Source organism: Passer domesticus, chromosome 5, assembly GCF_036417665.1.
Source record: "Passer domesticus isolate bPasDom1 chromosome 5, bPasDom1.hap1, whole genome shotgun sequence".
NCBI classification, from domain to species: domain Eukaryota; kingdom Metazoa; phylum Chordata; class Aves; order Passeriformes; family Passeridae; genus Passer; species Passer domesticus.
Window position 1 is genome coordinate 10,895,114 of NC_087478.1, and position 23,486 is coordinate 10,918,599.

Sequence of the window (23,486 nt, forward strand, 5' to 3'; positions counted from 1 at the left end):
ATGGATGGCCCATCCCTGGATGTGTTCAAGGCCAGGCTGGATGGAGCTCTGAGCAACCTGCTCTAGTGGAAGGTGTCCTGTCCCTGCTCATGGCAGGTGGTTGGAAATAGACGGTCCTTGGGGTGCCTTCCAAAACAAACCACTCCATGATTCTAACTCAAAACCACAAAATAAGTTCTTCAATTATGGAAGACAGTAGCACACCATCTTAAACAAACAGGTGTCAACAGAAGACAGAGGAGCTAGAGACTATTAGCCAAATTCCAATTTATAGAAGAAAAAAAAAAAAACAAACCACTTAGCTGGATACAACTAACAGCTACCTAGAAAGTAAGATAGTAAAAACTAATAAATATGGTCATGTAAAAAAACCTGAAAACAATCAAGTCAAACTAACTTTTGTTACTATGACTGGACAGGCTTGATCAGAGGCCAGCAGACATCCTAACATTTGACATTTCCACTATATTCTAAAAACTGCTACAGAAACATGGTCTAATAAGAGCAAACTGTGGGCAGTTTAGTCTGTGCTCACAACTATCTAATTTTGAAGCAGGCAGCAAGGATCCTTCCTTTGAAGGCAGTTTATTCTCATAAAACTCACAGGTATTACAACACCGCAAATCACAGGAAAGGATCAAAATTAAAGCTTGAAACTGGAGAGGGGGTCTGAATGCAAAGGATATAGTTCAGTTTAAACAAAAGCAAGAACTACACTCACATACATATTTAATGAACTGCATGAACCGGAAAAGGGGAGCGACTCAATTAGCAGAAGCTGCTGCTACAGCAGATCACAAACTGCTCTGAAAAAGGAAGAAATAGACATAAGAGCAGTAATTTGAAAGACACTTGCAGCAATCTTCTCAGTCTTTGACATCAATACACCAGGCAGACACTGTCAATTTTTAGTATCATATATTAAGAAAAAAATATGGACAACTGAATTGAACATAAGAGGAGATAACCAAGACTAATAAGGGTATATAACATGCAATCACAGACTGAAAGTCAAATTACTTGATCTAAGAGGAGGGGAAAAAAGAAGGTATTAAGCAATCTTCAAATAGAGAGAAAGCTGAATGAAAATGATAAACTGTTTGCCTTCTCCACTAAAGATCAGAAAAAAAGGATAAGAGGTCAAACAAGGAAATAATGATTTTACAAAGGATTTTTTTGGAAAGAGTGGAATCACCTTGAGATCTCCCACAAACACATCAGACAAGGACTTGTCAGATACAGCTTTAAAACAGTCCATCTTGTTTGGCAGCAGAGGAATTGTCTGGTACTGTGCAGCATTTTACTTCATCTGTACTAAGAAGTTGCCTGATGAAAGACAGTAAAATCAATGCACTAAGCATTGTCAAACATCAACTGTGAGCTTTGGGGTTTCAGCACAGCAATAAAAACTTATACTTGCCCAACATAAGGAAAAAATAAAAAGTTCAAAATATTAACATTTGTCTCAACAGCACTAAATAGCTTAAGTGACGTGATGTAAGCTGCAAGTAAGTGGCAAAAGCTGATTATTTACGTTCTTTAAAATCCTCATAAGAAGCTGACGAGATCCATGGCTATCGGGTAACTGATGCAGCTGTTGCCATCTACACAAATCAGAGCGCAGGGAAGATGGAGCTACAAGACAATTTTTCACCACCTGAAGGACTAACTTAGTGGCTACAAGGATACCCAGACTAACTTCATTTTTCCCAGTTACAGAAACTGTCCGACTAAGCCTTGCAGTCAGTTCAGAAAGAGCTGTTACACTAATGCAAAAAAATTTCAAGGAGTACTCAGGCATAGGCCCAAGCTGGATGATGAAAAACTCCCCAGTTCCTCTCCCTGCAAAATGTAAAAGCTAATTCTCATTAGAAAGAGCCAGTTCCAAATTCCTCTCTCCTGCATCTGCTGCAAATATTCTCACTGATCTGTGTCCCTCATCTTCTAACAAGTAAAATTACATTACTCCTATCTGACACAGGTGTATTGGGAAGCAAGCTGAAAGGAGTTAGTTTTCAACTCTACAATTGTGAAAACTACGTAATTACTTGAGAGATGCAGACTTTCCAGGTAAACTTAGGAGGACTCCAATTTGACCTCAGCAACAGAATTTACTGTGCAATCTGACTCTTATCACAGAACTTGATGACTTAGAAATATGCATTACTTAAAACCAAAAAATCACAAACCCACATCTGTCACAAAACAGGTGGTGGAAGACTGAGTAGTAACAAAAGGATCAACTTGAAAAACAAAAATTTATACAACACTCTATAACACTTTCCATTTCAGGCCTAGCTCAACCTTCATTCTCCTTTTTATAATACTTTTCTTCATCTTTTTAAATACTTACATTTGTCAGATTAATTTCACGTGCTACATGAGCTCTGAGAAACCACCAAAGAACCTCTTGTACCAAACTGAGCTTCATTTCAGTGTTTTAATTAAAATTAGCGAAGGAATACCCAAGTTGCTTAAAGCTGATGAAGTTCAAGATACATACTCAAAGAAGACTTGATAAAAATCAACTTCCTACTTAGACCTCAGAAAACAAATCTTTCCTCAACTAAGGCTGTACAACAGCTGCTGGACATTGCTCAGGCTGCCCAGGACAAGGAACACCACAGCACAAAGCTGGGTAAATAGAGGAACAGAAAACCAAATACACTTGAAGTTTCATCAAAATATGCTGCAACGAGATATTAGAATTCCTTTAAAAGATTCACAAAGAACTTAGTGATGTTCTCAATCTGCACAAAATGTAACATGTCAAAAAGCAGGATACAAAGCTAACAAAACATTTTAACAGTAGCAGACCATATTAAAAAACCAAAATAAACAGCCAAAGTAAAACAGAAATAAGAAAACCACAAGGAAAATTAGAATCAATAACTAGGCAACCAAGATATTGACTTAAATATTCCAGGGAACAAGAATGCTGCACAAACTGAAGTCTGATGTCTGCCTGTACATGTTATTTATACACCCTCTACCCCTTAGTTAGCAAAAATACAAGGAGCCAAGCATTTGCTGTCAAGCAACCAAACTGAGAAGTGATAAAATGCCATGAAAGCTAAGGAAAAAAATGAGGGAACACAAAGGAAAAGAAGATACCAGAACTAAACCTCCAGCCAAGTAAAATACAGCTCAGACCATGGAGCTGACCAGTTGAATGCTGTAATAATACAGTTCAGCTTCTTTCATTAGCACAGCCTCTCTCTGTTCCTCCTTCACTTACACAAAAATGGGGAATTATGATCTCAACCCCAAAGAACACAGGACTGGTTTAACTACAGATGCTGATGTTACCATTGTAATAACAATTTAATCTACCCTTCTAGTAAAATAATTCTATTGTAATTCACAACAATAAAATTTGGGCTTTTCTTAACTATTTCTTTAGGGCAGACACTAGCACACAGTTATGTCTGTGTTAGTGGTACCCAAGAGAACCAGCTGGATTTAAGGAACATACTTAAAAGGACAGATCCAGCTTTTCTTATATAAAATGGCCAAAGAACAGCTCTGGAGAGCTGCCCATTATATGTTCTGTGATTTTTATTATTAGTGATTCAGCTTACATAATCAAGAAAAACAGTGACTGTATTTTACAGAATATTCATATTCCATGGCAGTAGGCATTTTCTCAGCCAGCACTGCTATGTTCTCTTGCAGCAACATTTCAGTTCTGCATATCCTTGTGGATAACACACACCTGAAATTTGTCAATACATGCAACTGTTCTATGCAAATGTTTATGCAGTCAAAGGGGAAAAAAGGGCATGTTTCTAATGGAAAAGATGACAGTGTAACTTACACATGAACTCCTTCTAATCATCTCAAAAGTGAAGATTAAATAGTTTAAAGCTGATCCATACAACATCTAAGCTCACATACAACATCTAAGTTGACAGAAATAACAGGTTGAAACAATTTTTGCAGAAACTCAGTTACTGTAGGGGCTTTTTGCAATAACCTCATCATCAAGGTGAAAATCAGATTTTTTTCCTAAAAACCAGCGTTATAATTTATTTCTGTACAACAGAAATGTATTTTCTACAGCCAGTTAATAAACTGCAGAGGTAATGTGTAATCAGCAGCTGTTGTTTAGAGTATACTGTCATTTCTCTCAAAAAAATTTAAAATAAAATACTCAAAATCTGCCAGTCATTCTACTGTTTAACTTAAGAGCTTTCCAGAGAATCCAGCCAAGTGAGGAAAAATGCAAAGGGATAAGGACCCTTTGCATCCACAGCCACATTAACCCCCAAGCTCTTCTTTGAGGATGGATTTAGAAAACCTAAACTACAAATGCAGCTAATTTAACTGTGCCCTATGCAGGTTTTTATGTGTAACACTGCATTAAAGCATTTCAGTTTTATGACAAAGTTCATACAGACATACTACTGTTCAGACACCCAGGAAGCCACAGCTAAACCATTTTAACCCTCCAAAACTCAGGATTAATCTTCAGCTACAGAAACAAATCCAAAGAAACCTACACACACAAGCATGCAAACACTTGCCCTCCCACCAAAAATCCAATCTGATGTCTCAGTTAACAATTTTATGTCTCGTCTCATCTTCAATAATGCAGAAGTGACTTATTAAAGAAATCCCTCGTTTCTAGTCTTCTGTGTCATCCACATAGCAGAGCTAATAGCAACTTTCTTAAAAAAACCCATTCACAGTTGTTTGAAACCATTATATGACTTTAGAAAGTAAAATGCATAACCTCTTACCTGAGCATGAAAATTTGACATAGTCGTTGTCTCTATATCTTTCTTTCCCAAAATCTCCATTTTCACTGGTGAATTGGGAAAATTAAACGAAAAGTAGTCTAAAAAGTCAGGTAAATAAGTAGCTGCCCCATGAACAATACCCATTACATAGTAAGCTGCACAGTTTTCATTTTCACTAAAAACCAGACCCACAAACTCTTCTGCAAATCTCTCCATCTCCACAGGAGACAAGTGGGAGAGTTCATTACTGTAGGCATGGATAACTGATGCACCTCCGTTAGGCTGGTGCTCAATATGAATCAGCTGTTTGAACTCCAATGTGTCCAACCTTTTGAGTTTATTTTGAACCCGTGGCTCCTTTAACGAGACAAATGGAAACTCACTGTTCTCTGGTATCTTGGACTCACAGTCCTTCTTGGGATCCATATTTTTCCCATTGAAATCCTTAAGATGATCATCTATGATGCCTTTGGCTTCCTGATCCTCAATATCAGAAACCAATCCTGAGCAGATGGTCTGAATAGATTTGCTGTACATTTTTGGACGCTTCCTCTTCTCATTCTCTTTATGTTTCTTTTTCTTTTTCTTCTTAACTTTTTTAATCTGTAGCTCTTCTGCATTGGTTTTTGGTTTCTCCTTCCCACCTGTTGAGAGTTTAAAAAAAAATCTCTTAAGGAAATTTTTATACAAAACATATATTTAAAAATTGGGATTCAAAGTCACCAAAACCTCACCATGGGACACAAAGATCAGAGACCAAAAGCAAGGGTCACAATGTCTATGTTACCAAAAGTGAGGAGGGTAAGAGACACCTGCCACAGTCACATTGCAACTGATAAATAAACAGAGACAACAAGGGAAAGACATCACAATAACCCAAGTTTCCCAAGGCTGCTTTCATGATGAGTTGCAGTTCATCGTTCCTTGAGATGGTCATTAGCAGTTGCTGTCCCATGAAGTCCAGAGACATCACAGCACAGCTGTCCAAGACTGCCAAAAAAAGGGGCCTACAAACCATCTGTGGATATGAACAGCAGCAGCAAAATGCCCACGAGATGCCACTGCCAGCACTGACCTTGTCTGATGGGCTTCTTCACATGGGCACTCTTTCACAACTAGATAAACTTTGCTGAAGAACATGTGGGAACATCTAAAAACTCATCCCATACATACTATAACACAAATAAAATTAAAACAAAAGACACATTAAAGAAACTAGCTAGACACAAAAAAGAAACTAGCTTCAAGTTCACATAATACACAAGCTGAAGTGAAAACAAACTGTCCTACATGTCCAAAATGTCCTAAAGGCAAAAATTACTCATTTGGGGATAGCGCATTCAAGTGACTCCCAAGGTAAATGTTCTCACTTGTTTTAAACAAGTGAGGGGGTTTTTTTGCAAGTCATAGAAGTGGTAGCCAAAAAACTTCTAGCACTACACTGCCCTAAGATCAAGCAGTCAAAATGATTTAGCACATCGTAAAACAAAGTTAGTGGGTATGTTTCAGCACAAAATTATATTCACACCAGCAATTCAAAACCAGCATGTTCAAACACACAAGCTTTGAGGCTTAAAAATGGTCAGCCAGTCTCTATTACTATGTTGCAGTAGACTATTTTCACCTTGCAATCCTCCACCCCAGAAACTTCAAGTCCTTTAAAAAAAGGAAAAGTGAGACCACAACTGTTGGTGCATGGAATCACAGATTCTTGCTGATGATTAAGAGGTTGGACATGGAAGATGCAGATACTGGAAAGGAGAAGCAGCAATTGAGACACTTGGGTCTGAGTCTTCTGAGGTTTGTGACAGCAGCTAAATACTTCTGGGATCCTTGAAGTGGAGACAGATTTAGTTATCTCCCCAGATTCTGTTTTCTCACAGGGAGGGGAATGAGAAGTGCCCTGAGGTCACCTCATTTCTTATTTAGTCCAAACAAGGGAATGGATTCTAGGATTTCTTAACCTAATCTACACAGTTAATAACTACAAAGACTCCCTTCACTCAGAATCAGATTTAACACTGCACACTCTCTGAACACAATTTCACTTTCAGCTAAGTTCAACTGACAAAAGGCAGAGTATCTCCAGGCAAGTCTGTATTTTCTTAGGCTAAATTTAATGAAACCCCAGCATCAAACCTCAGCAACAGGACTGTTATTCAGATATATTATTCAGATATAATATAATATACAGATATTCATCTGGTAGATGTAACAGTCACCAACTTCTTTGCTAACATCCTCTTTCTGTCACCAGAGTCTGTAAATCTAGTGGACATGAAAAGACCAGGAAGAGCAGCAACAGATGTTCAACAACTAAGTACCTCAACCATAGAGCAATCCTGAAAATAGTTCATTCAGGGTGGAAGGGTCCTTGCCTGCAATGTCATTACCTGGAAAAATCAGCTACATTTTGGGATATTGTAATGGTGTCATTATGGCACCAGCTCCAGTCAGTGGGAAATAAAAACAAAGAAATGGTTTATGACAGTGGGAAGTTACATATTGCAGGCTTTGAAATCTCAATACAAATCTCAAAATACAGACTCAGACATTTTTCCCCTCCGCCTGACTGCAGGAACATACAACTGCAAAAAAGCATCCTCAAGTATACAGGTATTGCAAACTCTTAATAATGGTTTAAATTAGCATTTTAAAATTGTTTCACTTTAAATATGAAATGTTTTTGCTATGCTGATGGGTATCACAAAGAAGTCAAGCATTCTGCAGATATTATATTAGTTTGAATATACAAACTATGGAACTGTAGCACCAAATGCTGGAGCGAGGTGATGCAGTGGGAAGCAGAAGTTACCTGCCACTTTTTTTTAAATGGAGATCAGATTTTTGTTCAAACTAGTCACTCAGATCTGGGACATTATGTACGGCAGAAAAGGATGGAAATTTATATTTACTGGGGTTCAATCAGAGTAATATAAATGCTGCAGTAAGAGCCAAATTGTTCTCTCCTACTTGAGAGCATGTTTGTTTTCACCAAAGAAAATCCTAAAACAAATGAAGATCAGCATCTGTATGTTCTTGCTGAACATCCAGCTATTAAATCACATTATATCATTACTAGCTGAAATGTAAAGTACTTATATAATAGATGGGTATGAATCTGTATTTATGCAAAACAATAACTACTGACTTCCATTCCTAAAGTACAAGAAGGAAGATGATCTGATTCCCCCTTTCAACATGTCCCGTTCCTTTTGATTTGATCTTCAGAGAAGTTTTACCAACAATCAATTTCATTCAACTGTTCCTGTAATATCTGGTGGCAATTTCTTAAATTCATCACTTCATGTATTTCAAGGATGCAGCTATGCAATAAAATTTTTAAAAACTAACCAAACAAACAATTCCACTATTAAACAACAAAGCATTGACCACCTTCCTTAGAGAGGTGGTCAATGCCCTGTGGCAGTCAGTGTTTAAGAGGCCTTTGGACAATGCCCTTAAACAGCAGGGTTTAACTCCTGGTCAGCCCTGAGGTGGTCAGGCAGTTGAACTGGATGATCTCCAGTTCATTTCCAACTGAAATTGTTGATTTTTTTTTTTTAATCATCAGTGAGCAGCACTCAAAAGAGCACAGCCATGGTCTTGAAAGCAGTGGTGTCTTTAAAGACAGAAATAAAACAGATGGAATGTAAATCAGTCTCAAATTATGCAAAGTCCATGTGAACATATCCAAAAAGGGTTTGTCTTCAAAATGAATTGTAAAAGTACTTCTTATTTAATTTGGTATACATCTATGGAAGCACTTAAAACCTTAGAAGGAACTACACCAAGACATTTTTTTAATGAAGAACATTTATAATTCCCTCTGTTTTCACACCATCTCTATGAAACCTTCAGAAGAGATAAAAGTTTTTTAACCAGAGGATAAAAATAATTATTTTTTGGGCATATAGAAGAAATTTTCCACTCAGCTTTAGATACATTGATTTTAATACAGACTGCTTTTACTTTTGAACACAAGATAAAAGGGTTATGCCATTTACATACATATCAAGTATTACAATTCATCATTGCACACTTTCTCAAATCACACCAAATTGCAAATCACCATTGCAAAAATGATGCACAAAATTTGGAACAAAATAAATACCTGCCCACAACCCTTACTTCAGTGCACAACTCTCTTCCACTGATTTTTTTTTTTATCTCTATATGTCAGAATGATGGAACTGAGATCAGTTTTAATTCTGAAACACTTGGAAACCAAGAGAGCAACAATCACTGAAAGAACAAAAGGCTGTATAACAAACAAAAAAACAACAAAACCACCAGAAGATGTATGATGGAAAGTAGCAGGGCCCTCTGAACTGCTACTTGCAACTGAGAGAAAAATGGTGTCTATCCTTGGGAGACAAAATATCAATTCCATCTTCAATGTCTGAACTACTGATGCCACTGAAGCAGAAAAAAGCCTTAAAACACAGAAATCAGAAGATAAAAAGGATTCCAAATGGGCTTTTTTCAAAACATTACTAGAATTAAACACTTTGAAAAAAAATTGCATACCAACAAGAGTAAAACTTAGATCTCTAAAATCACTTCAAGCAGGAATTAGGTAACACAACTTCAAAAACTGCTTAGCTGTTTTGAGCCTTTTTAAAATTCACACAAGCTTTTTCTACTGCATACACAAGTTCTGTTAAAAACTCCATTTCCCCACAAGCAGCAAATGACATACATACAGAAAATTATTTGTATAGATACTTCATACACCCCACATTGCAAACAAAAAAAATTTTAAAATTAAATTTTATACTGGAAGACTGAAAAAATGTGACACTCTTCATTATTCAGCCTTCTAATGGATATGACACAGCTGAGCAATGTATAAGCTCACTGTCAGATGATCCAACCCCCACTCTCCTCTGTCACTGCTCCTGGCACAGTCCTGCTGCTCATCAACTGCACGGGAACTCAAAGGCTCAGCAAAGCTATTCCCCTTCACTCTGCTGCCAGATCACTGAACTGCTCACAGCACTGTCACACAGGAGCTAAAGCACACAGGCCACTGGGAGCAGGACACAAGGGGTACCAGCATCCAGCCCTCCTCGGGGCACCAAACCACCAGGTCTGCCCAGCTACCCTGTCCCCCACACCTTCTCCATCCACCCCAGCACTGAACAAAGCTGAATTTTTACAGGTTAAAGTCCCACCACTTCACCCAACAGTAAATTTATGACACAAGATCAATTTCCTAGGAAACCTTAACAGAAATTTTTGTAACCTGAACACTTGAACTTTTAAATTTAACAAAGTAGTTATAAAATTTACCTTTTAAAGGTAATAGTTCATTTATCTGTAATACAGATCAGACTACGATTTCCTCCATCCATCCTCTTACAATGAGTGTGGGTGGTGCTTGGTCTCCACACTGCTTTGACACCTGTATACACCCCTGTATACACCCAATTTTAGAACACTTATTTTCAACTATTTTAGTGTACAGACAGTTCTTCTGAGGAATACAAACGTGAAATGAAAAACTGATTTCTAGAAGCAAATAGTATTTCTCAGTAAAGCTTGAATAAAATGTGACAGAGAAGGAAGCATGTTTCTAGCCTAAGGTTTCTGCTCTGATGAATTTCAAAGATGCACTCTGAAGTAGATGTTTAAAGCTGCTCAGAAGCTGCAAATACTTAAGAGCAAAAAGAGTTAGCTTGCTGGTATACTGGAATTGCTATCAGCAATGCCCAATAAATACATTCTTCTTTTTCTTCTTCTGCATTAGCTGTAGAGAGGAGTAGAAACAGACTCAGTCACTCCTCTGCTGCATATATCAAAGTACTTTAAAGTAAAATTAGCTGCTTCTTCCAAAACCAATAACACTGCTTTGACACTAATGGACACCAAAAAAGGAGAGCTGCTTTCCACATCTCTCTAGGGCAGTAATCAAGTTGCTCCAGAGCAGATGTACAGAATTTGGTGAAAACATACGTAATCCAAAAGTTTAAATAAAGATCCCAACACAAGGATGAGATATACAAAATACTTTGTTTTAAGTCAGATTTGGGAACAGTAGTGCAATACTTGATACAAGCTAACTGGATTCACTTCTTATTGCTGAGGCACGCAGTGGAAACCCAAAACTCTGAAGACAGGTGTTTCAGAGAGTCTTCACCTGCACACACAGTACAGGTGTGTACATGCATACATAGATACAACTCTTGAAATCTAATTTTACACATTGTGAAGTGCATGGCATCTTTGTCTATGTGTCCTGAGATCCATTTAGACACAACAGGTACTGAACCTGTAAACAAAAAGCGTTTTCCACCACATGGTTGGGAAACACGAGACAAAAGTTCACAATTTTCGGTCATATTGAAAACATTTCATTTAATGTGACTCACTGCCCTAGGACACCAAGAATGAGAAATACCAGGGACAGGAAGTAGATAAAAAACTCTCAGCATCCACATTTAAAGGAACGTTCCCCTCTGACCTGTTGTTAAAAAGTAGAATGTGCTCACACTTTACTGGACTATAAAAAAAGCAAAGAACAGCTTCTGCTCTTATTTGGCTTAGCAATACCTGCATAAGGATAGAACTACAAAATTTGCACCGTATCAATAAAGAAATGAGAAGAATGGAAGTTATGTTCATTCTGTTCATGCATGCACATACCCAGCAGTATCAGAACTAATGCTAAGTAACTTTTAGCCATCTTCTAGGCACCAAGCCTTATGTACCATAAATAGAAAATTAATTCTTGCACACACACATCTGTAGGACTGATAGATCTTTCAAGGTAACTCAGCACACCTTATTTTTGTGGTGCCATAATATACCTGTCACTGTTAGTGACATGGGACTTACTACTAAGGACTGATACTCAAAACTGTTCAAATTTTATGCAAATAAGCCAATGCTCTGTTATTACAAGATGACACATGCTTGTAATTAAAACTGATGCTGGACAGCCTAATATCTGCTTTATTTGTCTATTACAGACACCTTCCAAATGTAAGTCTTTGCAAGAAGTCAGACATTACCTGAAATTTAATTTATTTTGTGTTTTGCCCATTTGTTGTGCTTGATCAATTGATCTGAAATTTTAGATAAGCAGAGACCATGAAGTTGAATACTTTATTCAGTTGTTTCAATCAGAGCAGGTGTTTCTCAACTTTGAGGTCACAGCCAGAATTATTAGAAGGGGACTTAAGACATTTCAAAACAAAAGCCAAAAGTTAGTAACAATTAACTCTTTGTTTCCCAGAGTTTTCTAGCTAACAACTAGTAGCAGGAAGGCACAAACATTTTTAACAGTAGCCAGTAATTAAAATCGATTTTCACTTCATTACTTTAGGAGAGACTAGCCACCAAAATTTAACATTTTCATTTTGATGTACCAGAAGTCTTTGCTTCAAGCTCCTGATCCCCAGCTCCAGCAGAAAGCTTTCCAGCACTGCTCTCCCTCCAGCTGCCACTTGCTCCATCTCATCTGACATCTGTGTTTTACCATCTACTCATATATCTTATTGGTAAAAGTTGGTAACTTGGTGCATAAGGACTGTGAAACAAACTCAGTATCAGACAAATCAGTGTGGTGGATTGTGTGCCCTGCACTCTTATCTGTCTTACTCATTCCCTCAACTGAAGTGCACTGCATACGAATGCTTGAACATTTTCCTTAAAGATACATGAAGATTCATGTCTCATGTTCAATATACTGATTTTATAATTACTCATGTAAAAAACCCATCAATAAAAAATTGAAAAGGTTCATAAAAATGTACAATTAAATGCCATTTCTTCCGGAAGAATAATTTTTAAAAAATCTTTAGGAAACAATTTGGATTTACATATGTTCATATCAGCAAATAAAATACTCATTTTCAGTTCCTTCATGAATTTTGGCATTCAATAAACCAAGGCATTTAATCTTGAAGAAACACATACTAAGAATTTTACTGCAATTTTAGCAGTTGCTGTGCTCAGATATAAATAATCAGAAAAACAAGACTGACTTTTTTTCTAAAATGAAAAACAGAAATGGGACTGTTTACAAATAAGCCTATTAATCATCCTCCTTTTTGCAGAACCTCCAGTAACTCTGTCACATCACACTGGTGCAAATATTTTGCATGAAATGCTCAATATCTAGACAATAACTATTTACAATGCAGATTGTCCTTAAAAGTAAGTTTAAATCACTTAGAGTTTCTGTATTTTTAACAATATGCATGTGCCAAGCAGTTTGGTGCAGATTGCACCTCATCTTCCTTCCACACAGCAGACAGAGACATAGAGGCAATTCTACAGCCTTATCTACAGAGAATACATCTTTGAAGTGCAAAAGGATAACAAAAAAAAACAAACCTTTTAATTCTAGGTTTATAAAAAAAGCCATCAGGCTCTCTGAAAGAGCCTCATTTCCTTTAGAAGCCTCAAGCACAGGAGAGCAACCCTTTTTAAGAATTGCCCTTCTCCAACACGGTCAAGTTTTATCACTGCTTTCAACACAATGTCAACCCAAGTTTAGGCAGATGAACAGCTCACAACCCAGAGCCTCCAAGTATAAATAAACTCTTCCACATTCAGCTTAGAGCACCAAAATTAGGCTTATGCACCAGCTCTGCCTCAAAAGGCATCAGTCCCTCAGTGCTGACCTCTTCTACAACTCGTCACCTCTGACCTTGGACAGCCAGTTTAGCTGTCTCAAGTCACGTAGGCTGTTACCTCCACCCCCTCAGCCAAAGTCACTCACAAACAGATGGTCAGAGCAATATTTTACAACAAGATATAGATGTAATACCTAGAAAAAGGAAATAAGCTGTCTTTAGGCACTGTATTCTTGGTCTCTAAGCACACACACTAAAAATAGAAAAAACAACCACAAAAGCAAAAGCCTGAAGAAATGGAAAGCAGACTCATTCCAAAACTTTGTTCAAAAGCCCACACAGTAAATCCTGAGCTCAAAACAATAGGGCTTGAAGTTTAACTTTTGTTACACAGGAAGAAGACACTCTAAGATAAAGAGCTAGTAATTGAAAAGGTCATAGAGACACTGACCACTGATATATACAAGAAGCTGCATCATAAAGCAGTTCTGCCTCTGCTCTCTCTTGCCTAGGATGAGCAAGAGACAGATCAGCAGGACATCTCAGGAAATGTTATACAAACCTCACAGCACACACAAAGCACATCCAGTCAGATTCTGAAGGCCCACAGAAGACACCAAGCTGCTGTTCTGAACAGAATATAAACCCTGTGGAGATGATCTGTCTGCTCTAAGTAAGTGCTCTCCTGACTCACTCCCTTCTTTCCCTAAAATAGGAGTCAATTTTGCAGGATACTGGCAAACAAAACACAGCCTCTACAGAACACTTAACAGCCAACATCTTAAAGAAAACATAAAATATACTTAAGTGATAACAAGTCAAATAAAATAGAGGTAAAGCACCTAATGCACTTGTAGCACTGCTGCTGTGAAAATAAGCTATCCTGCTTCTCTAGAGGTCTTCTAATACAGTCCCTGGGCATATACACTTTAACATTAACCTGAAAATAAAGCACCATTTTAGGCTCAACAGCCCCATTAGGTATCATCTATTAGATTGCTGCAAGACAACTTGCTCTCTTTGCAGATTGCACCTCATCTGCTGAATGGCAACAGAAACAGGACCCAGTGTAAAAAAAGGCTGCTACTCAAACTAAGCCTAAAAACTCCACTGTTATGGCAGTTGTGTTGCCCAGTATCTCAACCATCAACTTCCTTCCATGCTCAACAAAGACTAGTCACACCTGCCCTTTTCACAGGAAGTCACCAGTTTACACAATCCTCAAGTTCAAAGCAACACTTGGAGATCTGATCAACACAGGTTTTAAGCTCTCATTGTTAATACAGTTACTTGTGAGTATAATATGTGATGTAGTAATTAAAGGGTTCTGTGCCTCTGACCTCTTATGAGTGTTCTGAAGTTCAAGATTTCATTTGAGGGTTTCACTTTCTGGTTTGTAAATTAAATCCTACAGTACACAAGATAACAGAAAAACATATCAGGAATTTGTTCCAAACTTTAAAAGCAGAGTCTGAAAATAACAGATTAAAAAAGCATTTGGTCTACTCAAATAAGCAACACCCTCACAGAAACTCTGATGCAGCATGACCTAAGTGAACAGTAAGGTGGTTCAAGTACTGGCTTAACTGCTGTGCTCAAATGCTTGTGAGCAGCAGCACAAATTCTAGCTGGAAACAGTCACTGCTGGAGTAATGCAGACCATAATATCTTGTATCGGTATTGTTCAGCCTCTCTGTTAATGGCATCATGGGACAGAGCACAGACTCAGCAAGCTGCAGCTGATCCAAAACTGGGAGAAGGAGTTGACGCAGCACAGAGTTGCATCATCACTGAGAGGGACCTCAAGAGGCTGTAGAAATGGGCCAACTTGGGGGACTCATGAAGTTAACAGAGAGGTGGGAAAAACCCTGCACCTGGAAGAAATAAACCCATGAAGCACAGGCTGATGACTTTCTTCATTCCCTTTCATCAGGCTTTTCCACACACCGATAAGATCCCACCCGAGCCTCCTCTTCTCCAGGCCTATCAGTCCCAGCAGTCTCTGCCTTTCTTCATGGACCATACAACAGACACATAGTTTGTGTTGGAATGGACCTTTCAAGACCATCAAGTCTAACCCACTGCAGGAAGCAGGAACATCTTCACAATTAGATCTGGTTGCTCAGAGCCCAGTTCTTGACCTGACCTTGAACACTGTCAGGGATGGAATATTCATCACCTCTCTGGGCAACCTGTTCCAATCTCTTATCATCACTATAAAAAAAAAATTCTGTATATGTCCATCAAGACTTAACTCCACCCTTGGAGACAAAGAGTCTGATAATCCTGGGCAGCCTGCTCTAGTTGATCATACCTGGAGCAGTTGCACTAGATCCCTTCCAACCTCAAGTACTGTACAGTTCTAAGATTAAATGGGTGTACAAGCCACATGAGAATGTAACTTTAATTACTTTTCATTACAGAAAACAAAGTTGAAGAAATCAGGCAAAATTAAGACTGCATGTTGCATACAGCCACTAAGTACTTGACAAAGCTCCTGAATTATAACTCCTTAATTACTCAGTTTGTACAATTAATGTTAGACATAGACTGCAACATGCATTCATCTTTCCTCTCCTTAAGATATAAAATAATAACTGCAGACAAGATGTAGGTTATTGAAGAATCACTAATATTGTTCCTTGAAATACTGGTCTTTCCTATTACTGCTATTGTATATACAATACTGTGATGGTAGTTTTAACTTTCATTTCCAGTACCTAGCACAGCTGACAAAAAAATTAACATCTATATCAAATTTTAATTTCCAACTCTTGTACTAACCAGGAAAAATGGCATAAGTTAAATGAAAAACACAGTATTAAAACACAGTATCCAATCACAAGTACTTCTAGCACTAGAATAAAAAACCACTACATAATTTGAACCTACCTTTCTGCAGTAATTTGATCTCTCCATTTTCTTTCTTGATTTCATTCATTAGTTTGTGCTTCTTCTTTTCTTTTTGCTTCTTCTCCCTTTCTTTAACTTTGTCTTTGATTTGACCTGAAATACAAATATTTCACAATTAAGCAAGAACAGAAAACTAATTGTAACATACATGTTTCCTATTATTCTTACGCAAGCGCTATTAAGAGGATATAGAGAAGGAGTTACAAGGAAATTCCAGTACTTACAATATGAAAAGCTAATATTTATCTGCTGCATAATCCAACATAAGCTTCTTTAACTCAGAAAAGTTTTGTTTGTTATGTTGTGGCTCTATGCAGCAAGTTAACTGCATAGTAATTTTTGCTTACTCCTACACATTCTGCTCTTATTTTACATCTGCAGTCAGCTCATTTGTTGAAATTGTAATTGCATGCATTACATAAGAATTGTGGGGAAAAAAAGAGTACGGTTAGCATTTTCTTGGGTGCACATCTACACTGAAAACCTCATAACTATCTACACATACCCTGAATTTAAAGGCTTTTGCAATGCCAGGGAAAGATGGTTTAATCTGTCAAATGAAAGATCTTTTATATTACATTCACCAGCTAATGCATCAATAGCAGTCATATATAATTAATAAAAACATGAGACGTGCTGTATTCACACAGCAGATTTAATTCATTGCTGCTTCCCCTGATTACCTACAATCAGCAACAGCTTACCTGAGCAGTCTCATTTTTCATTTACTTTCTTGTCAAGTCACTCCAGTTTTTAAATCCCTGACATAGAAAAGCAGAGCCTTTAGGCATGCTTTCTGCATGTAAAATACTAGACCTAGAGGAATTCACAGTTTCAAGCAGTCATCTTTGCAAGCCAAGTTGAGATTCACTTATGAGGCCAAGCACTAAAGAAGTCAGATTTTACTAGGCTTATATGCAGTGCAGCCAGCACTTCACGCCGTATTTCCTGGCCTGAAGCCAGTACCTGCTCAAAGAGTTCACTGGGCTTTTTAACCTCCACAGGGAAAGAGGAAATCTGATTTCAAGCTTCTACATAATGTTATGCTTCAGTAATACAGCCGAGAGACAGCCCTGATGTTTTATTCATAATACTTGCATTATAAACCCCAAGTGGAAGCAAAGAAATCCAATTACTCTTCCTTAAGCCTTCACATAAAATAGAAGTAGCGAGTACGTTCACTACTAACAAATGAGAAATATTTCAGAACCACACCAAAGAAAGACCTCAATTCTAGAAGGCAATGCAGAGTGACCCCTAACCAAACTACGCAGGAAGCATGTTGATAAAGGTGCAAAGAGCTGACAGTAATCCACATAAATGAATGCTCTAACAGTGATTCCACAGCATTCATATCTTTCCTCTGAGGAGTATTCTAATGAGGATACAGAACTTAAACCCTCACAGTTCTTAGAGTGAACCAAAGGATGTATTTTAGGGAGAGTCATAAGAAAATAAGTCAAAAACCAAAATAGATGGCAATTGAGATATGCCTGTTGCCTCTCCACAGCAGCAGGGAGAGTGAACAGCACAAATACACTGGCACATACATAATAAGGTAGCCGCACTTAACAGGATGTTTCAGTTCTAAGTGACCAAAGAGCCATGTCCAAGAACAGCCTCCTCCTAACACCTCTGTGGGAAGGGATGGATGACAAAGCAGATTTATGTGTATAGCAGACCATGGAAACCAAACAAGCTTTCCTAAGCAACATAAACATTTCTTCCTAGAAGAAACAGGTTTATGAAGAAATAGGTTAAACAGACAAATCTTCCTCTCCAACCTGTTTCACCCCAAAAAGGAATCTCTAATTTGTAAATCCCCTGCAACTTGAGTATGAAGCTGGGTAAATTGTACGACAGGAGTTAATGCAACACTCTGAAAGCAGACGCTCAGCTAGCAGGCAGTAACACCAGGCTTGATTTATAACCTTGGCTGAATGATCAACTCAGCCAGAACTACAATTATCATGGGAAGACCTAGATTTTATCTCAACATTTTTGTATGGTTAAGAGGAACACTTGACTTCTGCTATCACTTACAAATCAAAGCAAGATTGAAGAGCATATACAGATGTTGAGTCTTGCTGAAAGAGGACAAAAGCCTGAAAGAACCCTTTACTGCCAGCTCATGAAAATACGGCCAATGAATCTTCCAGTTTTGTCAGAAGCAACACAAAGACAGAGAACCTTTTAAAGAGTCTCTAGTTTATTTTCACATCTACAAAGCAATTAGAGACAATGGCAAAATCCTCCCAACAAAAGAAACCATGAATGTGCTCTGTAACATCCCCCAGCAACAGCCACAAGTAAATTGTACCATAAGTGATTGCAAATACAATGTAAATGCAGCTGAGGGAAGTCTGGAGTAAACTTTCCCTTCTAGAAATCACAGCATCATAACAAAACCAGTGTAGAGACTGATGCAAGTAAAAAACAGTTGAGAAGCTCAATTTGAATGTACAGATTCTGATTTCCTCCTTCAAAGCTCAAAGAATAGCTTAACAATAGCCAGTAGTTCACCTTAAAAAATGAATAAATAAATACTTAAATTAAAAAAATCTTTGCACATTAAAATAAACTGTCAAAATGAGAGTTAGTCCATGGATTAACACTTGAACTTAATTCTCAGTTGAAAAATTCTCATGTCTTAAGTTTCTGAATATTAGTAAGCATTTTCTAGTCTGGCTTGCAGAATTCAAACACAACTCTCAAACAAAAATCTTCAGACTGTTCTCCTCAGGGACATCCAGAAACATGAACATTCTTCATAAAATTCCTGCTTTAAAATGAATACCCCCAATATTAAGCAATTTACAACCTACACATCACAGAATAAACAAGCAGTGAGTGACACTGGCAAGGGAAAACAAGCAAATCTTGTTCTCTTGAAGTTATGAAAACCTGGAATGCTTTTGGGCAGCTTTTTTGAAATTTACCAGTAGAAGCTACTAGTGGTCTCCATTTCATTTGTAGGGCAACAAGATCACAAAGCAGTAAAAGGTAGGAAGAAGTTTATAATAAGCTTTCCATGTCCAAAAAAATATTCTGTAGTTAGCTTCCAACAAGACTACTCCTAACAAATTAAAAAAAACATTTAAAAAAGCTTTTTGAGCTGCTGTGGATGAAATGAGCCTCCACAGAAATAACACATCCCAAATACACAGGAGGGAAGGCCTTTACATACCTCCAAAGATACCAAAACTAAAAGCCAGCTGTTTGAAATATCTTATGTCCAGGACAAAAAAGAAAGAAATCTATCTTTTCATTACACTTGTCCCACCTATTTCTCCAATGTGGGTCCTGCCAGGGGGCTGCAGCTCTTCACAAACTGCTGCAGTGTGGGTCCTTTTCCATGTGGCACAGTCTCTCAGGCACAGCCTGCTCCAGTGTGGTGCCCCATGGGGTCACAGGTCCAGCATGGGCTCCTCTTCCCACAGGGCCACAGCTCCTGCCAGGAGCCTGCTCCAGCAAAGGCTTCCACAGCCTCCCTTGGACATCCACCTGCTGCAGGCTGGAGTCCCACCAGGGTTGCAGGTGGATCTCTGCTCCCCCATGGAGCTCCCTGGGCTGCAGGGGCACAGCTGCCCCACCAGGAGCTGCCCAGGGGCTGCAGGGGAATGTGCTCTGGCACCTGGAGCACCTCCTGCCCCTCCTTCTGCACTGACCTGGGAGCCTGCAGGGCTGTTTCTCTCAGATATTCTCACTCATCTCTCCAGCTGCAATTTGTCCTGTGCAGTAACTTTTCCCCCCTCTTAAAATACATAATCCCAGAGATGATTACCACTATCTCTGGCAGCTTCTCACTGAAGCCACCCCTGTATCTCCCCTGCTACCAAAACCTTGCATGCAAACCCAATCCAACTCTACCAAATAAAGCAGTGTACACTTTTTAAAATACAGAGCTTTGTAGGAATAAGTATCTCTGTTTAGAAAAAATTCAACACCTAAGGAATTAAGAGATTTCCACACGTCTTATTCAAATTTACAGTAAGGAGTGTCACCATAAATTCCATAGCCTTTGCTTTGCATGTCACAAGAACAGTACACCCACACCCAAAAGAAATGCTGCAATAGCAGTACATTAAAATAAAACAAGTGCTACATATAGACAGGAAGACTGTTATGGTGTGTGCATCTCACCTTTCTAAAGGGCATTTGAAAAATATTTTTACTTAACAACAACTCTACACAATGAACTGAACTAATTAAGAATTATATACGTACTTGCTCTTCAAATTCCAAAGCTAATTTTTTCTGAATGTTAGGTTAAGTACTTAAATAAAAGAAATGGATATACACTGTGTTTATACATTAAATAGTCATTTACAACTAAAGGGTACAGCAAAAGTTCTGTTTCCCAACACAGGAGATACCTTCTCACAATGATGGTCACAGTTCCCTAAGCAGTAAATGCAGGAACACAAATTCACAGATCACACCTGATTTCAGAAATCTAATCAGATCTCTGCCTCTACTGCAAGCTTCCTACAGACAAAAAGGTAAAAAGAGCATAGAGAGTGAGTACCAAGTGGGAAGTGCTCTTCAGTGGATGGGCTATGTGCAAAGTGGTGGCTGTCACTTGGGAAATTTGCACCTTGAAGTCCATGCAGGAGCATAAACAAGCAAGTTCATTTCAGCTCTAAAAGAGGAGAGCTGTACAGCCCTGTCAGATGCCAAAAGCTACAGCTGCTCTGCATCATTTTCCAGATGGTAACTCACATTAGTAGTCGGTCATAGATTATGTTCAAAGTACTCTGCCTCTCTCTCCTCTGTTTGATTTAAGGGCTGTCACTGCACATGAGGCAAAATATTTACAGACTACTGCTAAGGGACACCATCAATATGGACAACACCACCGGCAGTGTAAGTGAAATGAAGGGGGAGTAAGGAGGAGCATACAAGAACATCAGTTACCATCCCTTCCATCAGCACTCTCCTCACTTTGAACAAACACCCATGAAACCTCAAGAAGCCGTGTTTAAACTGGTTATGCAGGTACATGAAGTACATTTAACATCACCGTGTTAACAGTTTTGACACCTGCACTTATTAAATCCTACAATGTACACTGCAGAGCAGGTTTCCCAACTTAAATGAATCTGGAAAAACCTATATAGTATGTTCAAGATAAAATAAAAACCATCAAAAAAGGGACAGGTTTCACATTTCAGCAACCAGGAATATATAGCTGGCAACCCTTTCAGTAATTTAAGTTTAAAATCCAAGATATGACTAAAGAAATCCTCCTATCAGGCAAGAACATTTCCTCAAGCTCTTCAATGAATGAAAAGAAGGACAGATCCCTTTCAGAATTAAAACACTTCCAAAAACTGAAATATGATCTTTACAGTTCTCAGTTCCTTTAAGCTTCTCACTTCTAAGGAGACCTTCTACATGCATAACTGAATGAGTCAAGTTTAAGATCAAGCTCTGGGGAGCTGAAATCAGTAACAGAGAATGTGACAGCTGCAAACAAGGCCTCTTCAAGAAGTTTCAGATCAAATGCTTCAGCCTCCTGATCTTGTGTCAACTAAGAAAAAATATTTGGTATTCTAAAATCAGAGTAAGCTTCTGCTGCAAGAATTACACACAAAGCTGGATTCTGGGGTACAGGAAGGGCATGGTTCTCCAGCTTAGAAAGATTTTGTTCTGCCTAGCAAGTGTCAAGTTATCAAAAAGTGGTCAGGGTCCCTCAAGAAAAAGATGCACTGCTCCACATTTATCCCAACACTGCATACTTACATTAATGTAAGTAACAACTCTGAAAATTGAACTGCATGAAAATCTCAAAGAGCAACAAATTTGAGACGTCCCTCTTCCTCCTGAATACCATACTTTAAACATTTTCTAGACATTGCTGCTTACACTAGGGTATCTAAAGAGAAATTGAAGAACTCAGATGAGGGTGGTCAAGAGGCCTCATAAGCATGAAAATGCTATATTTAAAAAATTCAACAAAAAGGAGGGGGAAGTGAGTCAAGCCACACAGTCCAAGGAAAAAGAAAGAAAGGGAAGTAGTAGTTAACAGGAGGAAATGTTTAGCAGAAGGAAAAAAATAAAAGACAACCTTACAAGCAACATGCATGGCCCCAGTTCTAAAGAAGGGGAAAAGAAGATTCAAAACTCTATTCAACCTACTTTGGTAACAGAAACTATGAAATGAGCATCCCACTGGATGCAGACCAAAATTCCTAAGACTGAAAAGCATAGCTTCTTGAAAGCTAAAATCCCAGAAGAGTCACATGATACAAGGTAACTGTTACCAGAAGAATCACTGCTAAATGTTCATCTGAAATCTAATCTTATCTATCCTTCAAAGATAGCCAGAGAAAGAAGGGGGTGGGAAGGGGGGGCAAAGGAGGGAGAGTTAAAAATGTAAACTAATAGTAAAAACAAGAGCTACAGTGCCATATTCAGCTTTCCTGATCATATGGGGAATCCCCATCTGCAGGTCAAAAGGTGTCAATCTCATTTTGCAATTGCCTGCACACTGAGGCAATCTTACAAATGGAACATTGAAGAATAAAAAAAAGGAGTGAAAGAGAAATTGTACACAGAAACAGCAAGAAAAGCAGAAAAGATGGGTCATGCAACTGCATTACACCTTACAGCAAGTATAGGGACCAAAACCAAAGATTTGGACAGGCATTGTCTAATGAAGAGGGGAGTGGCTGAGCTGAGCTTTGCACTGTTATGAAAACAATGTCAACTATGAACTGCTAGAGCAGAGTATCAGTTAAATGACTAACTGAATCAGCAGAATCATAGCCTGAACAGCAATCGCTTCTGTCAGACTGACGCTGTGTTTTAAAAACAAAAACATTGCACAACTTTAGTTCCACAATCAGTGACAAGTGAAATTTAAGATTATTTTAAACAGCCTAAACCTTGTTATCTGCAGGATAAATCATGCATCTGGCAAAAGGCTCTTTCAGGTTCTCTGCATGGTAGATCATCTCTGAAGGGGTCACTGAACTCCATTCATTTAATGGAATCACAAGCTGTAAGGCCTGCTTATGACTCTGCAACTTAAAAGCTCTCTGCAATTAATTAAAAGACCAAAGAAGTCTTTAAACAAAGACTTGAATAAAATATAAAAAATTTTGAAAAGCTTTAAACACATCATCCATCTTGGCTACTACCAAGTTTAACATCTTCCTATCACTTAGGAAATTAGGGTACCTCAGAACTAGGCTCCCTTACACCTCGTAATCACTGCTGCAAGTGAAGGACACACATCAGC

General features: G+C 38.3%; 1 protein-coding gene and 1 long non-coding RNA gene across 3 annotated transcripts in view; one reads left to right on the forward strand and one right to left on the reverse strand.

Annotated features, from left to right (window-relative positions):
• Positions 1-23,486, reverse strand: part of RSBN1L (round spermatid basic protein 1 like) — a 42,313-nt gene that overhangs the window by 14,991 nt on the left and 3,836 nt on the right. The window contains exons 2-4 of one of the 2 annotated variants that reach the window (XM_064421917.1): positions 16,220-16,333; positions 5,126-5,386; positions 4,743-4,807 (exon numbers count right to left, since the gene is read on the reverse strand). In XM_064421917.1, coding sequence (XP_064277987.1) covers positions 4,743-4,807; positions 5,126-5,386; positions 16,220-16,333 — 440 coding nt within the window. Of the gene's footprint in view, positions 1-4,742; positions 5,387-16,219; positions 16,334-23,486 lie in introns of both variants that reach the window. The other variant, XM_064421916.1, reaches the window with a different exon arrangement.
• On the forward strand, positions 13,232-15,766 carry LOC135301243 (uncharacterized). The gene is made up of 3 exons (XR_010362978.1): positions 13,232-14,000; positions 15,016-15,183; positions 15,261-15,766. It is a non-coding gene; the product is annotated as an uncharacterized LOC135301243 (long non-coding RNA).